The 21,014-nt window shown below is 41.8% G+C and overlaps 1 protein-coding gene across 6 annotated transcripts in view; it reads left to right on the plus strand.

The window, feature by feature from the left end:
• The window catches only part of nav1b (neuron navigator 1b), a 94,502-nt gene that overhangs the window by 17,256 nt on the left and 56,232 nt on the right, over window positions 1–21,014 (plus strand). For all 6 annotated transcript variants that reach the window (XM_080424677.1, XM_080424676.1, XM_080424680.1 and 3 more), the window contains exons 2-4: window positions 4,413–5,179; window positions 5,491–5,573; window positions 17,553–18,284. In XM_080424677.1, coding sequence (XP_080280803.1) covers window positions 4,440–5,179; window positions 5,491–5,573; window positions 17,553–18,284 — 1,555 coding nt within the window. In that variant the 5' untranslated portion in view covers window positions 4,413–4,439. The remainder of the gene's footprint in view (window positions 1–4,412; window positions 5,180–5,490; window positions 5,574–17,552; window positions 18,285–21,014) is intronic.

Consider the following 21,014-nt stretch of genomic DNA (forward strand, 5'->3'; position numbering starts at 1 on the left):
TGACTGTACTGTCTGATTTGTCTGATTTGTTTCTCTGTTGATCTGCAGTATGTGTGTTTTTGGGTATATAAACATATATTTTGGGTATAGCCAAACCCTAACTGTATTTGCAATTTGGCACCCCAGCCTTGATAAAAATCCTCTCTAGCAAAGCTAGGGCACAGTAAGAGACAGATAAGATCAGGAAGATCTAGGACTTGGTGCTAAATATAAAGAAATGGATCAAGGCTGTGATGAATCCAGACAATATAACAGTATTGAAAACTGACTTATGTGGAAAATTGTAAACTGGTTCAACATAGCCTACTTGTATCTCACTGTGTTGTTAGACAAGGCGTAAATGGAGCATGTGATGAGACTAAGATTATATCAGTGCTACAGAGGAATTTAATCAAATAGTTCAGTGGTTCTCAAAGTTTTTAATTTCAAGGATTCTAATAACTTTGAGAGTGTACATTTTGAACCAAATGGACCCATAAGGATCCATTTGGTTTCATTTGTAGACTAATCAATCAAATGTAAGGCAGAATTCTCTCAGTCACTTTTAAGACATGTTGTAGGATATTCAGGTAAGCCATCACCCCCCAAAAAGGACTGTACTACTGTATACAGTATACTAACTGTAGCATTTTGGACATTAGTTAATCAAAGGCAAATTACATTTGCGATGCATGGTACAGTATTGTAGACGTTGCAATGAGTTTGGAGGTTACAAGGAGTACGTTTGAGTAAACTGATCCAGGGCAGACATGTTGTCGGTCACTATAAGTAACTTAGGTTTAGCCCTCTGGCTGATTATAGGCTTGTAGGAGTGGCGATAATTAGTCTTGCCAGGTTTGATAATGGAACAGTTGAAAGGATGGCAAGTTGAAAGGCATTGAAAGTGACACTCACTGGCCCCAGGGGACAACTTGGCATGATGTCATCATCAGAGAAAGATCGAAATATGACTAATGTCTGTATTCCTGACGAGAGAATGTGAGTGTGCTCTTGAGCTTTTGTACTCACTTTTTTGCACACTTTTCATGTATAATACGACTGGAGGTGCATGTGCACATGTGTGTGTGCGCACGTGTGTGTGTGTGTGTGTGTGTACAATATATATGCTGAGCGTGCATGTGTATTATTTGAGAATGATAATGAAAATGATCAGGACAGAGAGGGATAGCGAAACAGGGTGAGAGGTGGAAATAAAGAGAGAGAGAGAGACAGCGAGAGTGGGGGTGAACGGTGTTCCGAACAGATTTATTTGGAATCTGTCTTTATTCCGCTCTCTCTCATTGGCATGTTTCCATCCAGCATCCGCTGACTCTCACGCTCTTGTCAAACAGCATGTGGGACTTAAATTGTATTACTGTAAGTGTAAGCTGCATTGTACAGTTTAGACCATACCATCTCTGGGGAGACTAGCTGGTTTGGGCTGGTCTGTACTGTAGCATACAGTTCAGACCAAATACTGTTGTCTGACACTTTTGTTTCTCATCCTGAAGATGCAGTCATTCAGGTAGGAGAATTTGTTGTTGTTGATCTAGTGTCTTGAGTGTCTATTCTTATTTTGCAAAGAAACTTATATCCTATATAATTAATCTCCTTGGCGTTCCATTTGTGGAGGTATTAAATAATTTTATACTAAACTGTGCCACAGTTTGTTATTTTTCTGACAGTTGAGATATACCGGTATGTACTTCTGTTTGCATGCATTTGTGTGCTTGCGTGCCAGCACACGTGCATGTAGCCGGGTTGTGCGTCTGTGGTAGAGAGGCTGTCAGAGGGAAGAAAACATTTCAGCGGAGATGAAAGCTGTCGGAGCGATAAGGAGAGAGAGAGAGAGAGAAAATAGCCAATCTGCAACGCATTGCGGAAACGATTCATTGTGAGCGTGTCAATGTGCAATTTTCAGAGCACAAATTAGACAATAGGCAGAGGGGTATAAATACAGAGATGTTGTCAGAGATAGATAGACATGTACAGTAGGCACGGGCAGACAGAGAGTTGCCTGTGTGCACTGCACCAGCTGCTCATTGCAAACCTTACTGCATGTACCATGTCAGGTGGTCTTGGCATGTTAAGCATCAACTCACAGCTATATTGTGTGGGCACGGGACATCTGGGGCAGATGTTTTTTGGGGATGGATTCGTGTGCCATAAAGAAACACAAGGTTTGTTACTTTGTACAGTATACATTTCAGGAGCAAAACATGTAGTTCAGAGACATATTCATTTAATATTTGGAAAATTGTGAAGATCTCTTATGATTGTGGTAATTTTGTTGTTGTTGTACTACATACAGTAGTGGCAAACAAAACCAACAAACCAACAAAAAAACGTGCATCTTTTAAATGGTAGCCATCTCATTTCAGGACAAAATTGTCCGCAAAGATATAACTACAGTAGCCCAGAACATGACTTGCTGCAGTTAACTGGGGTTGTATTAGGTCAGTGGTTCTCAACCGTTTCTTTGAACAGGGGATCCCCCACCCTGAAGCACTTGGAATTGTAGGGGTTGAGGCATTACATTTAGTTTGGCTAAACTAAATGTAATGTGAAAATAGCTGATCTACAACATTGTGAAAATAGCTGATCTACAACATTGTGAAAATAGCTGATCTACAAGCTCACAACACAGAGGCGTTGTGAGATTGTAGATCAGCTATTTTCACAATGTTTGCCTCTTTTTTTATATTATTTGACAATTTGGCCTATGTTTAACCAGTTTTTATGTATAGTTTTTTTAAGGTATTATTAAAAGTCCTTAAATTGTCACTTTACTGTCATCTGGGGACCCCCCCAAAATCATGTGGGGACCCCCCTGGGGCTCCCGACCCCCAGGTTGAGAACCACTGTATTAGGTGACAAGATCAGAGATTGATCAGAGAATCCCCTGCATTACACTGGAGGAGGAGTGGAGTTTCTGTCTGCATGGCCACGTGGCCAGCTGGTGCTGGCACGGCCTGAAAGGACCCGTCCGTGGCCCCGCTGCGTGTGCCAAACGGTGTCAGTCTGCCACCGGCTTTCACAGCATGCTTCACACCGGATGTTGAGGACACAGAACCAGGAATACATTAGGCAGAACGGTTGGATCATATGGTGTGTTTTAAGACGCTGTGTGATGGGTTGTTGCAGACAGGCTGCTTAAACCGTTAGATGCAGTTGGTGAAAAAAAGGAAAAGAAAAAAAGATAGCTTGACCTCTTTATTATTCATGGAGAGTGTCTATTTTTCCTTGAATGTTTAATTAAAAGATGGAAGAAGACATTTGTGCGGTCCCTTAATTCCTTTTTTGATAGGCAGTCGTGTGGATGGATGTTATTTTTAAATACTTTATTTATTTATGTGTGTGTGTGGGAGGGATTACCGGTACTGTAGTGTTTGTGTATAGATTTTTTTTTTGGTTTTTTTTGTGAAGGATATTGTGTTTATATTTGTATGCTTTATACAAAATGAAAATGATTTATTATAATGTTTTGTGGGGGGGAGTTCTGTGGCAGTGCTCTAAGGATGGCAGTGTTGGTCCATCTGTCCTTCAAAAACCTTGGTCCCAAATACAATGATCTCAAAAACTACCGGCTGGATTTGCATGGAATTTACTGATTGCGTTCATGTTCCCTCGAGGATTAACCTTGACCATTTGAGTGACCCCATGACCATTTCTGTAGTGCCACCCTCTGGCCATAATTTAATATTTGCATGCTAGGTATCTCATAATCTAAAAAACAGATTGTATGATGCACACTGCTGATTTTGTGACCCTACGGCTTTTCCTCTAGTGCCACTCTTCGGCCAAACTTTCTGGTTGGGTGTAAGGAGCAGCACAGCCTCCTATGTCTTCTATCTGGGTTTTCTTGTTTCCCTCCTAGTTGTTACTTACAGTATAATTGTTGCTGCTAGGGGTAGATTTTTGTTTATTCAAGAAGACAAGTTGAAGACGACCATTTTAGTACACAAAGATATTCTTGTTTACAAAAATTAGCAGATAAAATACTGTACAAAACTTAAAAGAGTGATGTATTACATACACAAACAGACCACTAAGAGCAGATGGGATTCAGTTCACTGCTCATTGTGCTCAAGGACACTTACTGTATATTCATAAACGTACTCTGTCCCAGACAGATTTCCCCATGCATTCTAGGGATTCAACCTGGCAAACGTCTTATAAGGCCTTTTTTAATAATCTTCAGGGGTTCAAATTCTTTAATCTCAGCACTGTTGTGAAGCCCTCTTTCTTAAACATTACTTTCTTTTATATTAATTTAGTCTTGTGATTAAGTCTGTGGTTAGTTCACCACTTCAGTCTTTCACATCGATGATAGAATATCGCTGTTTTATCACAGTGACAAATTTAGGATGAGTGTGATTTTTCTTTCAATGTCTGTACCCTATGTGATTTTCCTCTCCAATTTTCAATTCCAGACACTATTCTGCTGATCATCGCTGACCATGAGTGGAGGCGTGAACATCAAGACAATGTCTCAGACCCAGACCGGCACAGGGGTCAGTTCAAGTCTACCACTGCCCCGAAGCATGATGCAATTCTCCAAGATGGACCCCAAGCAGAAACACAGCGGCCTCCCCAATCCCACGGCACAGTTTCAGCATGGATCCAAATTGAGGCCTGCTTTTTCTTCATCGTCTGTTTCGTCAGTTCCCAGCGAGCTCCTGAGAGGCACGGCGTTGAAGAACCACCTGTTGCAACAGAGGGGAGGGCTCTGCACCTCCAGAACCCCGGCGACACTGGAGAGGGCTAACGGGACGTGCTCGGCGTACAGCAGCCCTCAGGTGCCCAAAAGGCAAGTCCCGCGTTCCAAGGACACGCTGGACCTCAGCAGCGGCACGCTGGCCCAAACGGCCTTGCGAGACCTCCAGGTGAGGAGGAACGGTAACAAGAACTGGACCTTTGGGAAATATCGTCAAAGGAGTGTGGACAACGCTGATGAGGAGGATGCCATGTCAGTTGATGCTCAGTTAATCCATAACAGGGGCAAAGTCCAACATATTAAAAGCGGAAATGGAAATGGAAATGGGCCTCCTTCAGCTGGACTCGGAACTGTCCACAAACAGACTGTAAATGTGTCCGACCAGGGAATGGGGACTTGTAAAGCTCCCTATCTGAATGCACCACACAGAGGGGCTGAGCCAGGCAGAGTGAACATGGCCACTGTTGCTCCATTCAGGTTCAGGTGAGGGCAGTGTTTTCCCATTTTTAAGATGGGGAAGATAGTGTGCTTCAGACATATTACATTTAGAATTTACATTTAGAATATAGAACTTATTCAGGACATAATTTTTGTTTTAAAATATCAGATCTTTGCTAAACACAAAGGTGCTCTGTTATTTGATTATTATTTGGGCTTATGCCTAATTTAGATATCTGCTTTTCAAATAACGGATTTGCATGTTATTTTTGGGGAGCAACACCATTGTGCAACAAAGTATAAATTACTATTTTTTTAAATGAAGATGTGGTGTGCTTTTGTGTTTTCCATTGCAGGTTCCAGGTTCAGGAGGACACCACCCCCGATGATCTGAGTGACTGTTCCTCTGACTCCATGGAAGTATGCTGTGATGACCTGGGTGAGTGAGAGCAACACCTACTGTGTAATGTTGGAAGCATGCAAGTGAACACAGAAACTCAATAATTAAACAATGTTCAAAAATGAATCTTTATGCATACAAAATCCAATTACTTTGGGTTTACTATTTAATGTCTAAATTATGCATAATATGTCTAAATTATGCACTTTGTAAACTAAGCATTCGTTAACCACTAGAGTCCCTACATTCTGCGAAAATAGGCGAACATTCGTTGAAAATATGTACAAGCTCACAATGCGTTGTGACGTGTTGTCAGCTTATACATCGGCTATTTTTGGCTGGGATTTGGTAGGGAAAAAGGAGGGGATCAAGTATAGATCCCATTGGGACACTGGACAACAAATTATATGGTTTAAGTGAAAAGTTCTAAGGAATTTTTATTCTGTACTGTGAATAACTTGTAAAATTAGAGGATTTTTCTTTTCCAAATGTTGGATCAGATCAGATTTTTGAATGAAAACTCTAAACAAAGTTTGGTTTAGAGTTTTCCACTTGTTATTTCACATCCTTTGTGTCACCGGAGCTTTAACGTTGGACTCCCTCTGGACTCCATTTAGAGGGGCAGCAGTTCACACGGATGCTGCTGCCAACTCACAACAAAAGCGTCATTACACAACACCTGTTCAACACATCAGCACTTTCACCAGCAATTTTTCAAAGGTGTATTCCACTGCTGCAGTAATATTTCTTTATGCACATGTGGGAGGTCACGTCCTTTTGGCAGGCAACACTACTCCCAAGCCTCACAGCACTGTCAACACAGCATGGTTTGTTATATATTCTAGACGTGTACAATACCGTTGACAAATTTATAGAAAAAGCTGAAAAAATGAGTGGATAAATATAACAAATGCAGATGCTTCCATACAGGTGTGTACTACTGCATGATACATTCAAGCAGTGAACATCTTACAGTATCATGCTCTGTGGCATGTATACAAATGCTGAGCAGAGCCCGTTTAAATTGATTTTGGATCAAGATGGCAAGAGAAAAATATCTACAGTAAGTGTCTGTGAAAGAGTAGTCGTTATTTTCAATAGGAACAGTGACATCTGCATTTCAGTCTATGGGATTGGGAAGATGCAAATTGTGGTTGAAAGCGCACATTTGAAGACTTATTTTAAATAATTCTGCCCTCATTATTCTGAGTGAACACCTTTATCCTATTGTCGTGCTGCTGAGTGATGAGGAGTGGGTAAGGACGGGCACAACAAAGTTTATCCAGGTTAGTAGACTTTACTGGGAACACAGGTGAATACAGTTTACTTTACAGTATCGCTGGTCAGGTCAGGAGGATGATAGCACTTGACGTAACACTATTTGGTGGTTACAAACAACGCAATCTGGGAACCCATCGCCAACTGAAAATGAAAAACAGCGCCCTCTGCTGTTTGTTCTATGTCTGTTGGCTCTGGGCGGACGATAACGTAACACCAGAGCACAAGGAAACCGGTGTTTGTGATGCGCCTTCAGCGCATCACTTCCGGTTGGTGCGACTATGTTTTCATTCCCACTAACAATATTTCTACACGGAACACTAACACCACTTCTCCCAGAGAACATGGATCGTTTTGGTTATAAGCCCACTTGTTTCTATGATGAAAGAGTAAGTTAAAATGTGAATATATTTCCGTGGTTTTGTCTGCTCCGCGGACGCTATTGTTAAATTAGTTTCGGTTTGTTTCGAGGGGGAAAGATCGACGGACATGGGAATCCCGCCCACTACATGTGATTGGGTAAAGCGCGGCCTACTTCCTGATCTGAATGCGCACTCGTTATGACGAACCTCCCCGACAGATTCCAACGCAGTGCAGAAGCTGTTCTTGAGAGATTACAAACAACGTTACAGGTAGTTATTCCGTCACTTGGGTCCTCTAGTTCTAGCACAGAACGGGAGACGATCCGTCCATGCTGTTGAACACTGAGAAACCCTAATCACACTGACGTCTCTTATCAAAACTAGCACAGCCCACAGGACAGCCAATGACAGTGTGACATTAACATACACATCCAATCAGTAGCCTCAGTATCTCAATTCGTTAATTCCCATGTTACACACATTCACAGACACAGGTGCCACAGGGCTGTACTGCCCATCACAACACTATGATAAGACATCTATCCTGGTAGGAGTGGTCTTACAGGAGGACTCTCTCTTCTTTCTCTCTCTCTCTCACACTCTCTCTCACACTCACACTCACACTCACACTCACACTCACACTCACACTCACTCACTCTCTCAAATTGTAAAACAATAATGGCTGTCAGGCAATACGGTCTACATGAGTTTCCCAACAGGAAGTGACACCATATGTCGGGAACATTGGAAATGGGGACTCACTAGTTGTAGTTTGGTGACATAACAAACAAACAAAAAACAGACAAACAGCAATTTCACACTCTTTATTATCCCCCTTGGGGAAATGTGTCCTCTGCATTTGGCCCATCCTATCTATTTAGGGGCAGTGAGCAGCCGCCGTACAATGCTCAGGGATCAACTCCAGTTATAATGCCAGCACCTTGGTCAAGGGCACTGGCAGGAGCATGTGTGTACTGTAGCATGCATGTCTTGTGGTCAGTGGTGGAACAAGTACTCAAATGTTTTACTTGAGTAAAAATATCAATATTGCAATATAGAAATAATACTTGCAATATAAATAAAAGTCTGGAATTCAAAATGTACAAAAGTATTGGTATGAAAATGTACTTAAAGTATCAAAAGTAGAAAGTACTCATTATGCAGAATGTCCCATTTCATAAGTTTTGTATAAATGTATTAAAATCTTTTGAAAATTGCAGATCTACAAGCTCACAATGCGTCGCATTGCGACGCATTGTGAGCTTGTAGATCGGCTATTTTCAAATGGAGGAAATGTATATAGGGTTGAAGTGGTTAACGTATGTTTTGTAATAATAATCAAAATCTACAAAGTAACTAGTGACTAAAGTTTTCAAATAATTGTAGTGGAGTAAAACTAAAAGTACAATATTTGCCTCTGAGATGTAGTGGAGTAGATGCTGTTTAATTTGGCCTAGTAGTTTGTGAGATTAGCTGCAGGCAACACACAAGGGTGAATGCAAAATCTCCGCCTAGTGGAGATAAAAATATATTCTTTAATCATTTGCTAAGGCCTTCTCAGTCACCAGATCTCCCGTATTAAACACCTATGGCAGAGTATACTGTATACACACTACAGTGAGTACACATATATTTGCATCTTCAGTGTGCGTTTGTGATGACATTTCTGCCAACTGTTTCTTAAAACACCAAATGATTTATATATCAACATTTTCTGATGTTTTTTTTTGTATACTGTGGTTTGCATACACACACGCAGAACTTGTTTGAAATTTCAATCTCAAGCATCTTGCTGATGGATGGACTTACCACATCGGAACGATGCCTTTGTTCTATTTGCAATGTTTACATTATAGAAGTTGTGTCAAATGCATTAGGTATATACAGTAAAACCATGGCACCCTAGTAGTCGGGCAGGTCAATATTTAATTAGGCTATTTTTAAATGGGGCAGTACATTCAATACAACCTCTGTATTTCAGCCAATTAACCCAATAGACATTAATTACGGTAACCACTTAAATCCTATATTTTGTTTACCGAAATACCCAGGGGTCTGTATTTCGCCCAATCCTTATGCGTGCCTATTATGGCATGCACCCAGAATAGGGATGCTGGGGTTCATGTGGTTAAATTGGCTCATTCAACGCAATACTATGGATGCTTTGACCTCTAAATAGCATATAGCTTTTTTCATTCATAAACAAAGTTATTAGAATCAGAATCAATATAGATCTGCTTGCTGTAACCTCTATTTAAAAAGTTGATTGATTCAATTACCGTATCTATCATTATTTAATGTGCGTGAAGAGTAATCAAGAAAATCTAGTTTTTCCACATCCCACAGCTCTAACACTTTTCTTTCTGTACTGTTACAAATGCAAGTAAACTCATACCAATTTCATGAGCTGCAAACAACTGGAACTGAAATGTATTTTTTACCTTTATTTACTCGGGGCAGGTATGCTCCCTAGACCCTCTGGAGTTCTAATGATACAAGAAAGACATTATGAAAAGACAAGTAATGTACATGATAAGATATTCCCATGGGACATACGTTGACTTTCTGAAAGTTTGAGTCGATTATTTGTACAGTATTTACTGGGTCATCATCATTTAAACAAATGGAAAGGAAAGGATATATTTATCTAATGATACATTATAAGAAAGTCCTGAAGAATAGACAAGTAATATACATATATTATAAGATATTCCTTCCTGAGGGACATGACTTGATATTCAGATTTTTTTGTTAGTTATTTGTATTCACTGGGGGGTGTCATCATACTGTGTGAGAATGACATTTCTCTACTGATCTTTTTTTTTTTTACCCGTTTTCAAGTTTAAATAGGTAAAAAGTACCCTTTACATTTCTTTATTGGAACAAGGCTTCATGATATCCTCAGAAAAGTAATTACCACCATTTTAGTTAATTCTGATGGTCTTAAAAAAAAATTTTACCCGGTAGAGAAGTGTGGCTCAATTCCCCCCAAATTGTCGATATTCAATGTTTACATGTTTGAGAGTGAGAGAGACTTGTCCTCAATTAGCATTTGCTATCAGGAGTAAAATAAAGTTTTGGTTTATGAAAAATAAATGACTTTTTACCTTCTATGGTATACGGGTAAATTTTGACCCGCTAACACCACTAGTGTCACTATTTTTAATAATAACATTTTTTAAAGTTAAAGGAGTAGTTCACCCTCAAAATGACTTATTTTCTATCGATTAGTCACACCATGGAGTCTTGAATTCATGGATATTTTTTTGTTTTTGTCGCATTCCTAAGCCAATCATTTGATGACCGTGTGTATTTCCGGTAGGAGACACAAAGAGTCTCCTTTGTGTCTCCTACCGGATACATTAGCCGGTAGGAGACGGTTATCAAATCGAACTATCACTTTAAAAAAATGTTTTTTTTTGTTCTAATTATTCTTCTTAATTATTCTATTATAGCTAGATAACATCATTGAAATGTAATGAATTGAAAACGACATATAAGATGAAACCCTAACCCTAACCCAACATAATATTTAAAAAAGTGTTTACATGGATATGAATGCATTACAAGTCAGCTATGAGGTGGGAGAAAAAAAATTATGAAAACTAGAAAAAGTGCTCCTCGGAGCGCAGGTCTCCGCCAGGTCAGGTAGGTTATTGTGGCCTCCTGGTGGCGCTATAATAGGCCAATGTGAAAAGGGTGCCATTTTCATCTTAGGCCTTGCACGGCAATCGGACACTGCATTCATGATTTGAGGCATTTTGTTCAAAAAAAATTGTTTTGCTAAATTAGACCTGCTGATGGTGCTATAACAGGCCAATGTTAAAAGGGTGACATTTGTTCCTCAACATAGTGTGAATGTGCGTGCAAAGTTTGACCGCAATCGGATGATTTGCTGCATTTTGTTCAAAACAAGCCACTACTGCAAACTGTAGATGTCATTCTTAGCCAATCAGGATGTAATATGAAAAATCAAACACATCCGTCTTGATCACATGACTATAGAGATCATGTGTACCGATTTGCGTGAAATTTGGATAAAATCGGAAGGAGTAATATAAGAAAATGTGTTTTACATAAGTCGGCCTCCTGGTGGCGCTATAAAAATCAGATGTGAAAAATGCAGGGCAAAGGTTTTTCCTTGACCTCTAGGGAGTGACTTCTATGTTTTACACAGATCGGTGCAGTCATAGGTAAAAACACGGATCGGCCTGTTATAGCGCCACCATGAGGCTGATTTGAAAATTTTCAAGTGGCATTTCTTCCTCGGCATAGTGGAAATATGCGTGCAAAATTTCAAGGAAATTGCATGCTGTGTTCAAGATTTGAGGCATTTTGTTCAAAACGGAGCACTCCTGCAAACTTTGGAAGCCATTTTTAGCCAATCAGGATGGAATATGAAAAATCTGAAAGACCCGTTTTGTTTAATGACTATAGAGATACTGTGTACCTATTTGCGGGATTTTTGGACAAAATCTGTAGGAGTACTGTCAAAAAATATGTGCTGCACAAATCGGCCTCCTGGTGGCGTTATAAAATGCCCATGTGAAATATTTGGGGCAGAGGTTCTGCTGTGGCATCCAGGGAGTGTGTGTGCACAGTTTCACAGCGAGCAAGCCAACGGTGCCGGAGATTAGCTGTACACAGACAGAATGACGGACACACGGACGGACAAAAACACACACGGACGGACAGACAGGCGGCAAAACATACTCTCTCGCCATGCCTTTCGGCCTGGCGGAGACAATAATTATTCTTTGAGTATTTTGGCGCGAGTTAAATCACGGGTCAAATTTGACCCGCTAACACCACAAGTGGATGCAGGTTTCTAACACAATGCAAGGGTTTGACAAATAAAACCATTTGATTCTTGATCAAAATCTGCAAACAATACCATCATCTCAACATATACTAGCTCTATAACAAATAGGGTTAGATTATCCAAATGGCTAAATTAATAGGTGTTATTAATGTGCCATATTGTTCTGTACATACATACATACATACATACATACATACATACATACTATACATACGTATGTATATTATTATGTACGTGCAGTAATAATGTACTGTATTATATACGTTATTTTGATGCATGTGTGTTATGACCACCAACATCCAGAAAAAGAGAAACAATCTCGTAAAACTGCACAGGGCTGCGATAGATAACCTCTAAGTGGGTTCTTAATTATCTAAACGACTGCGAGGGGCTTGAGCCACCCACCATACTCCCAAGGGAGAGCCGTGCGTGGCGACTGAGTGGTCATCAGATCAGGGTGGACAGATGCAGGACCGAGAGATTGAGTGGTTTCATTTGAGGATCAGTTTTCACTTCGGCCTCAAAGGACATACATGAGAGATGAGGAGAAAAAATACTTTCTTTTGTGGCCATAAAACGTTTGAGATGTGTCACTGCATCTGGCTTCAACTACAACTGACTCGTATGGTGAAATATCTGCCATTTAGCGATGAAATAATGAGAACATCTGCAGAAACAAAAGGTCAGTAATAATCTCGGAATTAAATATCTAACTTTGGAAAGACTAATATTTCAGTCAAAGACTTTAAACAACCATACCGGCATCAATGTTATTGTACATACTGTAAAGTGTAACCATTTTGACCACTTTATTTTTAGATTTCATATGATGAACCAAACATAATTGTTAGTGTACAGTATATAATCTATCTAATTGTCCTTGAGCAAGACGCTGAGCCCCCAACTGCTCCCAATCATGGTGGTACCATGGTTGCCTCCTCCTGTGTGAATGTGAATGGGTGAATGTAACACACATTGTAAAGAGCTTTGGAAAAAGGTATTATAGTAATTGCGGACCATTAACGGTTGAGTCTCACAAGTTTCATACCAGTATACTTTCACTGCATGTACAGTATGATGACTAAGTGACAAATAAAATCTTGAATCTTGGAAAATGGTTGGCAGTTATAAGTATACCGTGAGTCAGAGTTTAATATAAAGCTCCGTTCCAGCATTTGCAGAAGACAAGTACTTAATCACCTTGGCTGACATCTAAACAGGAACAAGATGCACTTGCCTTTCATTTCCCACAGTTCTCCGGAACATATAATTCAATGGGAATAGACAAAAACAAAAAAGACAAAACACATTATTATGTCTATTATAATATCCTGCATCCCCAGGCTATTCGCGTTCCATCCAGCACCATGATTTCATTTAGATCTGAAGACTTTTTAGAAGTTTGATACACTAGTATTAATGACTACACCACACATCTTTGACACCAGCTATGAACGCATGCACGTGTCCTTATGCTGTGACCAACTATGTGGTCATGTGTGTGCGCGCGCGCGCACACATGACCACACACACACACACACACATACACACACACGCACACACACACTTTTTTAATAGCTTTTTTATTCTCAGTTTTAAGGGGAGAGAACATTTTGGAAGTGTTTGTGGTGCTCTTTTATTCATTGCATCATCATCATAATCACAGTTCCAGCATTGCAGTTGAGCAGCCCCATAATGATTACACACATTGTCCAGGGAAATTTACAAGACACAGCTGTGTAACTGGCTGTCCCGTCATCACCCTTCCTCTCTACGCACGCATGTCAGACACACACACACACACCCACACACACACACACACACACACACACACACACACACGCACACGCACACACAAAGTCATAGGCACACATACAGTGTACACGCAGAATAAACATAGTCAGTTGGATCTGCATGGCCAGTCAGAGAGTGAGAATCAGACCCAGATGTGAATATGGATAGTCCTCCACCCTTCTTCTCTCCTGAGGAAGGGTGGCCCGCACCTCATTCACTAGCACAGGGCTTGGATACGATTTAGCATTCAGTGCAGTAAGGACATGGATCTGCCTCATGGGCACAAATGACTGATGAAGCCAGGCACTTCTGATATGAACCAGATTTCTGAGGCTGAAAAATAAGTACTCCTGGAGATATTCCTTTCCCCTCTATATCTGACTCAGCCCGTTAGCATGATTACAGAGATGTTCGCATACAATCATGTTGCATTTCTTCCCCTTGTTTGTTCCTCTGGTTTCAGTATATTTTTATAGGCTTTTAGGTGACTCGCTTACCCCACAGCAACATACAAAAACCCACAGCAACAATTTGACAAACTTGAATTGTTGCCAATACTGCCAGTGCTAGTACAGAAAACAAGGTTAAGAGCTATGAATATGGGTTGAAGGATTTCTTTCTTTAACACTACCACAGAAAGTCCTTTAGTCAGACGATTATGGGAGTCAGGTCACCATCAATGGTGTCAGCAGGGGAGCATGAGACCTTGTGATAAGGGAGGATAAGCTGTGGCTTTGTTTCTGGCTTTTCATACGACATCAAACACCTTCAATGCTCCCCGAGCCAACCCAGGTGCCTTGAGACCCATATGAGACTGTTAGAGTTGCTATTCATCGACAACAGTAAGTATGGACCATCTACGCTGTCAAATTAGCAGTGTTGTGTACAAATGTAACCACATACAGTATATATGGGCATTTGTATACACTTTCAAAGTTACAAATGGATAGATTAACACACGTGCTTAACTCACGTTGTGTCCTGGATAAGGGCAATTTAAAGGGATTTGACGACCAGCAGCGGTTCCGGTAGGAGACACAAAGGAGACTCTTTGTGTCTCCAACCGGAACCGATGCTGGTCGTCAAATTATTATTAATTAAGGAATGCGACAAAAACAAAAAAATATCCATGAATCCATGGGGTGACTAATCAATAGAGAAAAAGTCATTTTGGGGGTGAACTATCCCTTTAAAGTCTATTAGTTCAGTCAGATAACTCACGAATAGATTGAGACCAATAATAGTTTGAGAACATTTTTATCCATAAAAATGTAAATACAAGTGTGAATATTATATTTGATCTTGGCGTTCAGGCTCTGCTATACATTACTCCCTGCTCAGCAAATTAGCAGATGACCATTTAAGAGCAGGGAGATATACATCTATAACAAATCCCCCGGGGGGAAACAGAACCCTAGGGAAAGCATACTGGTGGTGGTGGGAGCAAACAAAGCACATACAACATCAGTGGCAGCACTGACAGCAAGAGGACGTGCAATGAATCAGGTGAGACCGGCAATTTGGTCAGCTGCTTGAAACGTCACATACAGTACATCGCCCACATGGTGCTGCACATGCGTATAAACCTCTCGAGTGTATCTGCCTGAACTAGCTCGCAGGCTATACGTAGGGGTGTGCCGATACACTAATTTCACCAAACGATACGATACGATATTTGGCTCACAACTTCGATACGATTTCGATACGATACGATACGCACTTTTTTTATTATGAAAAATATATGGGGGAGAAAAAAAGCAAATGCAAACAAATAATTCTGTTTTTGCATTATTCAGATATGCGAACTTGTAGCTTTTCAGCTACAATAGCCGTTTTGAATCAAAATAGGGCAATAGTGTGATACCTGACCCGAAAAAAAAACATGTTGTCACCCTTTTCACCTCGGGGCTGTTTGCATGCCTGATTATTATTATTGTAATTTTTTTTTTTTTAAAACGATATTTTTTTTTTCTCAAAACGATACATATCGTCACGAAAACGTATCGCGATATATCGCGGGACGATATATCGGCACACCCCTAGCTATACGCATGCAGTATTTGCTGAAAACACAAAGAAAGAAATAGACAAAGACAATGTAAAATTAGCAAATATATTCATTCAATTCTGAATATTAGATACAATTATTATTGATTAACAGAAGGGAACCCTCTACAGTCTGTTTGTGCGAGCTGGTGTAACAGATGTCATGCAGGTGATGAGATAGAGAGAGTGGTTTCCAAGGAGCCCGGCTCCACAGCATCATAGAATACTCCTGACAGATGTGTCTGTGTATGTGTGTGTGCGTGCATGCGTGCATGGGTGCGTGCGCCCGCGCGCGCCCGCGCGCGCGTGTGTGTGTGTGTGTACTGTACTGTGTGTGTGTAGACTATCACAAAAGATTATGCTCTCAGGTCTAAAAAAGGACATACTTTTCATTGTCAGAAAGCAATAACATTGTATAATTCAGTGTGATATTGTCTGTGTGCCAGTGTGCCTCTTCAGCCTCTATGAGCTGTAGATATAATTATTCCGAAGCATGGTTTTGGGTGTGTCGCGTTTAACACTGGAACATCGTCTCTTGTCTGCCCTACTGAAGTCACCCATTTGGCTGACACACTTTTAGTGCTGAGGTTTTTTGAGGACTCTTTTGGCGACAGCTATTTAATGGCGTAAATTATTTTCCAGGTTGATGTTGGTGTAATAAAACCATACAATCCTCTCCCTTTTCACATCAGTGCAATGGGGTAAAATAGATTATCAACACTGTTGAATCCCAATTTCACATTTTGTTTGAAAATAGCAGATCTACAAGCTCACAACGTGTTGCATTGCGACCCGTTGTGAGCATATAGATCGTCTGTTTTCCAAATAGCCAAAGCATAAGTCAGGCTTAAGTGGGTAATGACGTGATCAGAAGGCAGAGCCCCCCATACAGTCATGTGCATGGAGCATAATCACAATAATACAAATGTGCATTACTGCTCACAACATTTCAGTCCCACTAACATCAAATCATGCATCATATTGAATGTAATGAGCATGCATGGGGGAAGGAGAGAGGGAGGGGTTGAGGGGTGTGGGGAGATGGAGAACAAAGGAATCAGGGGTGGCCGTGTGGAAGCGTGATGTGTGAAAAAGGTGAACCCTTCCCGGGTGTAAGCGGTGCACATTTATTGTTTGACATCGCGAGGATTCGCACCCTTGCAATTCACACGGTCTGCAGAGACACTGCGAAGCATCTTTAAATGCAAGGAGAAGGAGGGAGGGAGGGCGGGTTGGTGGGAGGAGGGATGGAGCGCAGGAGGGAGGAAGGAGATAGAGGGAGAAGCAGCAGAAAGCTAGCAGGGAGGGAGGGAGAGAGGGAGGAGAAGGAGGGACCGTTGTTGCGTGTGCCGCGGCTGTCATTTCTGCTGCTGCGCGGTTCAGCGGCGAGGAGGAGGAGGAGGAGGAGAGGGTGTGCTGCTTTAAGGGAGGAGTGTGGAAAAAACGGAGGAAGGGAGAAACGACAGGACAGGGGAAGGGAAGGAGAGAAAGGGAGCGCCGGGGCAGCACCGCAACAGCTGCAGCTGCAGCAGCCTGTCAGGAGGGAGCAGGGGGATCGAGAAAGAAGGAATCTGTCTGCAGGATTGCCATTGTTGCATTTTCTATTTTTCTATTTTATTTTTCATTCTATTGACAAGGAACAAAAGGGGGGGTTTGTGTGAGGAAGCCTCTCCCCCCACCCTCCTGTTGATGCTTTTTCTAAATGGTGTCATGCAGGAGGCATGCTTCATGGGAGTAGCGTGAAAGGCAGAGAGGGAGATCTGAAGATGGAGCGGACCGATAGCACAAAGGCGTACGGCCAAGCCGACGGAAAAGGGGTCGGCATGGCGCCCAAGAGGGCCAAGCCCCCGGCGCCCCAGAGCGCACAGAGAGCTGGAGAGCTGAAGGTCTACCGGGCAGGTAGCTCCGAGGGCCGACTGCCGATGCCCGCCAACCTCCGCAAGCAGAGGTCTATGACCAACCTGGCCGTCCTCACCGATGCCGAGAAGAAGATGCACCTCTACGAACCCAAGTGGTGCGACGACATGGCCAAGCCCGGAGTGGGGCAGCCTAAGGCGGGCAAGCCCAAGATGGCAGGAGGAGGAGGCGGTGCAGGGGGAGGAGGCGCCCTGCTCTCTCGCAACCTCTCCAAGTCGGAGCATTCTCTGTTCCAGGGCAAACCCAAGCCCTTCAGCCCGCTGGCCGCCCCCTCTGCCCTGAACAAGCAGAGCCGCATCCCCCGGGGGCCCTACGCCGAGGTGAAGCCGCTGAGCAAGGCACCCGAGGACGGGAAGTCGGACGACGAGATCCTCTCCAGCAAGGCCAAGGCCGGCGCTAAGAAGCAGGCCGCCGGAGCCGGAGGGGAGTCGGGGTCCAAGAGCCAGGGGGAGGGTTTCCTGAAGGTGGACCCAGAGCTGGTGGTCACAGTGCTGGGAGACCTGGAACAGCTGCTCTTCAGCCAGATGCTGGGTGAGTACAGCAGAGCGTCAGAGCCTATATGCAGAACCTCTACCAGCCTCTAACGCAAAGCCAATCCCCTTGCGCCTGGCCGTCATGTGCTACAGTTGAACGCCATCTTTCTACGCTTTTCAAAGTCTCCGTCAAGCCCCCCACCCCCAAACCCCACCCCCTTACTATTCCCACCACTAACACCTGCCTGCTGCTGCAGCCCCTCAGCCTCAGGTTTCCCTGAATGGAGATCAGGTGGTTAGCCTGTATGAATTTCACATCACTCCTCTTCTGCCTCCAAAGCATGTTCTTAAAAGCTTCTTCTTTTCCTTTAATGATTCCTTGAATGCTGAATCAGATCAGCATTTCCACATGTTTCCGCAGTATGGTTTGTTGAATCCCAGAGATATTTGAATCAGTTACATCAAGAAGGATGATCGTTGCTCATAGCTTTCTTTTGCTAAGGTGTACTGTGTGTGGCATGATGGCATCAATTGTGTGCAATACGCTTGTTTCCCATAATAACGCTGCTGTTCGATTGCATGAAGGGAAACAAAAGCTTCTTTCTGATCAGTGTCATTTCTGCCATTTGCTGTAGTGAGTGGCCGTGACCTCGATGGTACAGTACATGCAGGATATCCATGCACGGTTCCAAAAAAACTGGAGGCCGGAAATTAGCCAAGGCATATTGAATTTATTTTAGGCACATGTCAGACGCATATTTAGCCTCCTCCCAGCCCCATTCATCCGTAGCCATTGACAGATGGTGTCCACACGATCACCAATAGGAGAGAAAAATAGCCAAGAAAGCGTCTTTCTGCCCAGAAGTGTATGTAACCACATGAACCCTGGAGGCGAAAATTCTATGAAACAAGCAGATCTACAAGCTCACAGTGCATTGTGTTGCTTGATGCGATGCGTTGTGAGCTTGTACTGTAGGCTATTTTCAGTGAAGTGATTTGTTGTGGAGGCAAAGACAATGAAGAATATAGGGTTTAAGTGTACATTGTAGGGGTACGCTGTAAAATTATTTTAACTCTGAAGGTGTACAAACCATTTGGTTACATTTGCACACTCTCTGAGCTATAAATGGATAAATTAACACAGAGGACTTTACTGTGTATAGTATCAATGAGTAAAATAAGTTATATGGCTAATCACGGTGGTGATGTGATTGTGACGCTAATGATGAAGACACTGACAATGATGGTTCTACAACACATAAAGAGCTTTGTTTTCACTGTCTATTATAATGTTGTCAATGCATGTCATTATCACACATTCAATTTGATTTGTTTGGACTAAAAGGCAGATAAATCAAATGACTTGCACACATGTCACAAGTTACTGCAATTGCATTTGTTCCCAAGTATTGGCTGCATTACTCTGGCCAATTGAATTCCAATTTTCTTCACAATCGTTTTCCCAGGAAGCTTGTTTCGTGGTCATTTCCCCCCTACAGAATACTGAAAAGAAGTGATTTATTTCTGGTAAACCATAAAGACACATGTTATAGTTATAGTATATAGTGTTATATAGTGTGACTGAGAGTGGGGTGGGAGAGGCTAAACTAGCACTCTTATTGCACATACTGTATTATGCTAAAGTCAAACAACAATACACTGCCTGGTGTCCTGACTACACTGCTTGAAACAAGGCAGTCCAATCTCAGGCTCTGTGGCTTTTTGAAGCCTTATTCATGCAACCCGTTGTGAGCTTGTAGATCTACTATTTCTGGCAAGTATAAATTAAGCTTACACTACACGGTTGTGCGTCTGAGATGTGTAATTTGGTAAGGCAGATGCTCTGTTCCTTAATACTGTCAGCAACACATGGCCCTTCACTTTATCCTAATGAAAACATTAGCTGTGATCTAATCTGTTATTCATGCCTCATTAGTTTGTATGGGTGTCCATCACTCAAGTTGGTCACACTTACAGCTAAACATTGACATGGGACGTGCAACGTGCACGTGTGCATCACTGCATTTTACTTGATTAAATGATTATATGACTCTTCAGTAGAACCACAGTCAAAGCTGCTGAGAGCTAGCCATGTAAAATACAGTACCACACCCATGTCTGTGTTAACCTCATCTAATAGAAATGTCAAGAGTTGGCTAAATTTATGCTTCAGGCTTATGCATCTTTTCTGTTTCCCTTGTATGGAATGCATTGATTTCCATTGAGTTTTCCCTCAAAACAATTGCTGCCATTATTTCACCAAAAAGGGAATGACACTTAAAATATCTGCTTGATGAATTATTCATCATCATTTAAAATGATAACACCCCGCAGAGCAGTGAAGCGCTTTTTGTTGGTGAATGGGAAACATGGGCTGAGCATACAAATGTAGAAATACTGTAGGAAGGATTATGATGTCATTTCATTCATTGTCATCAAAACCATTTGTATAGTTGATGCCACATTCATACAGGTTGATGCCTTTATTCGTGGCACGGAAGGTCAGAAATCGGAAGGTCAAAATCTAAATAGAAATCACGTCGCTTTATCGCCTCATAATATTCACATTTTGGGTGAATGTACTTGTGGCACAAACAACAACAACAACAAAATCGGGCAAATTAATCAAACGGAAAAATAAATAAATAAAATTGCCATTGGTGTGTAAGGACCATATGTCTAAATACTTTATTTGGTTTATGTGTACAACTCTACTAGCCTGGCATCGCCAGACTAATATACATTGGCAGATTCTTCAGGTTTACAGGCTACAACTGTACAGGGTTCA

The sequence above is a fragment of the Gymnoscopelus braueri genome, assembly GCF_963280865.1.
Source record: "Gymnoscopelus braueri genome assembly, chromosome: 3".
NCBI classification, from domain to species: domain Eukaryota; kingdom Metazoa; phylum Chordata; class Actinopteri; order Myctophiformes; family Myctophidae; genus Gymnoscopelus; species Gymnoscopelus braueri.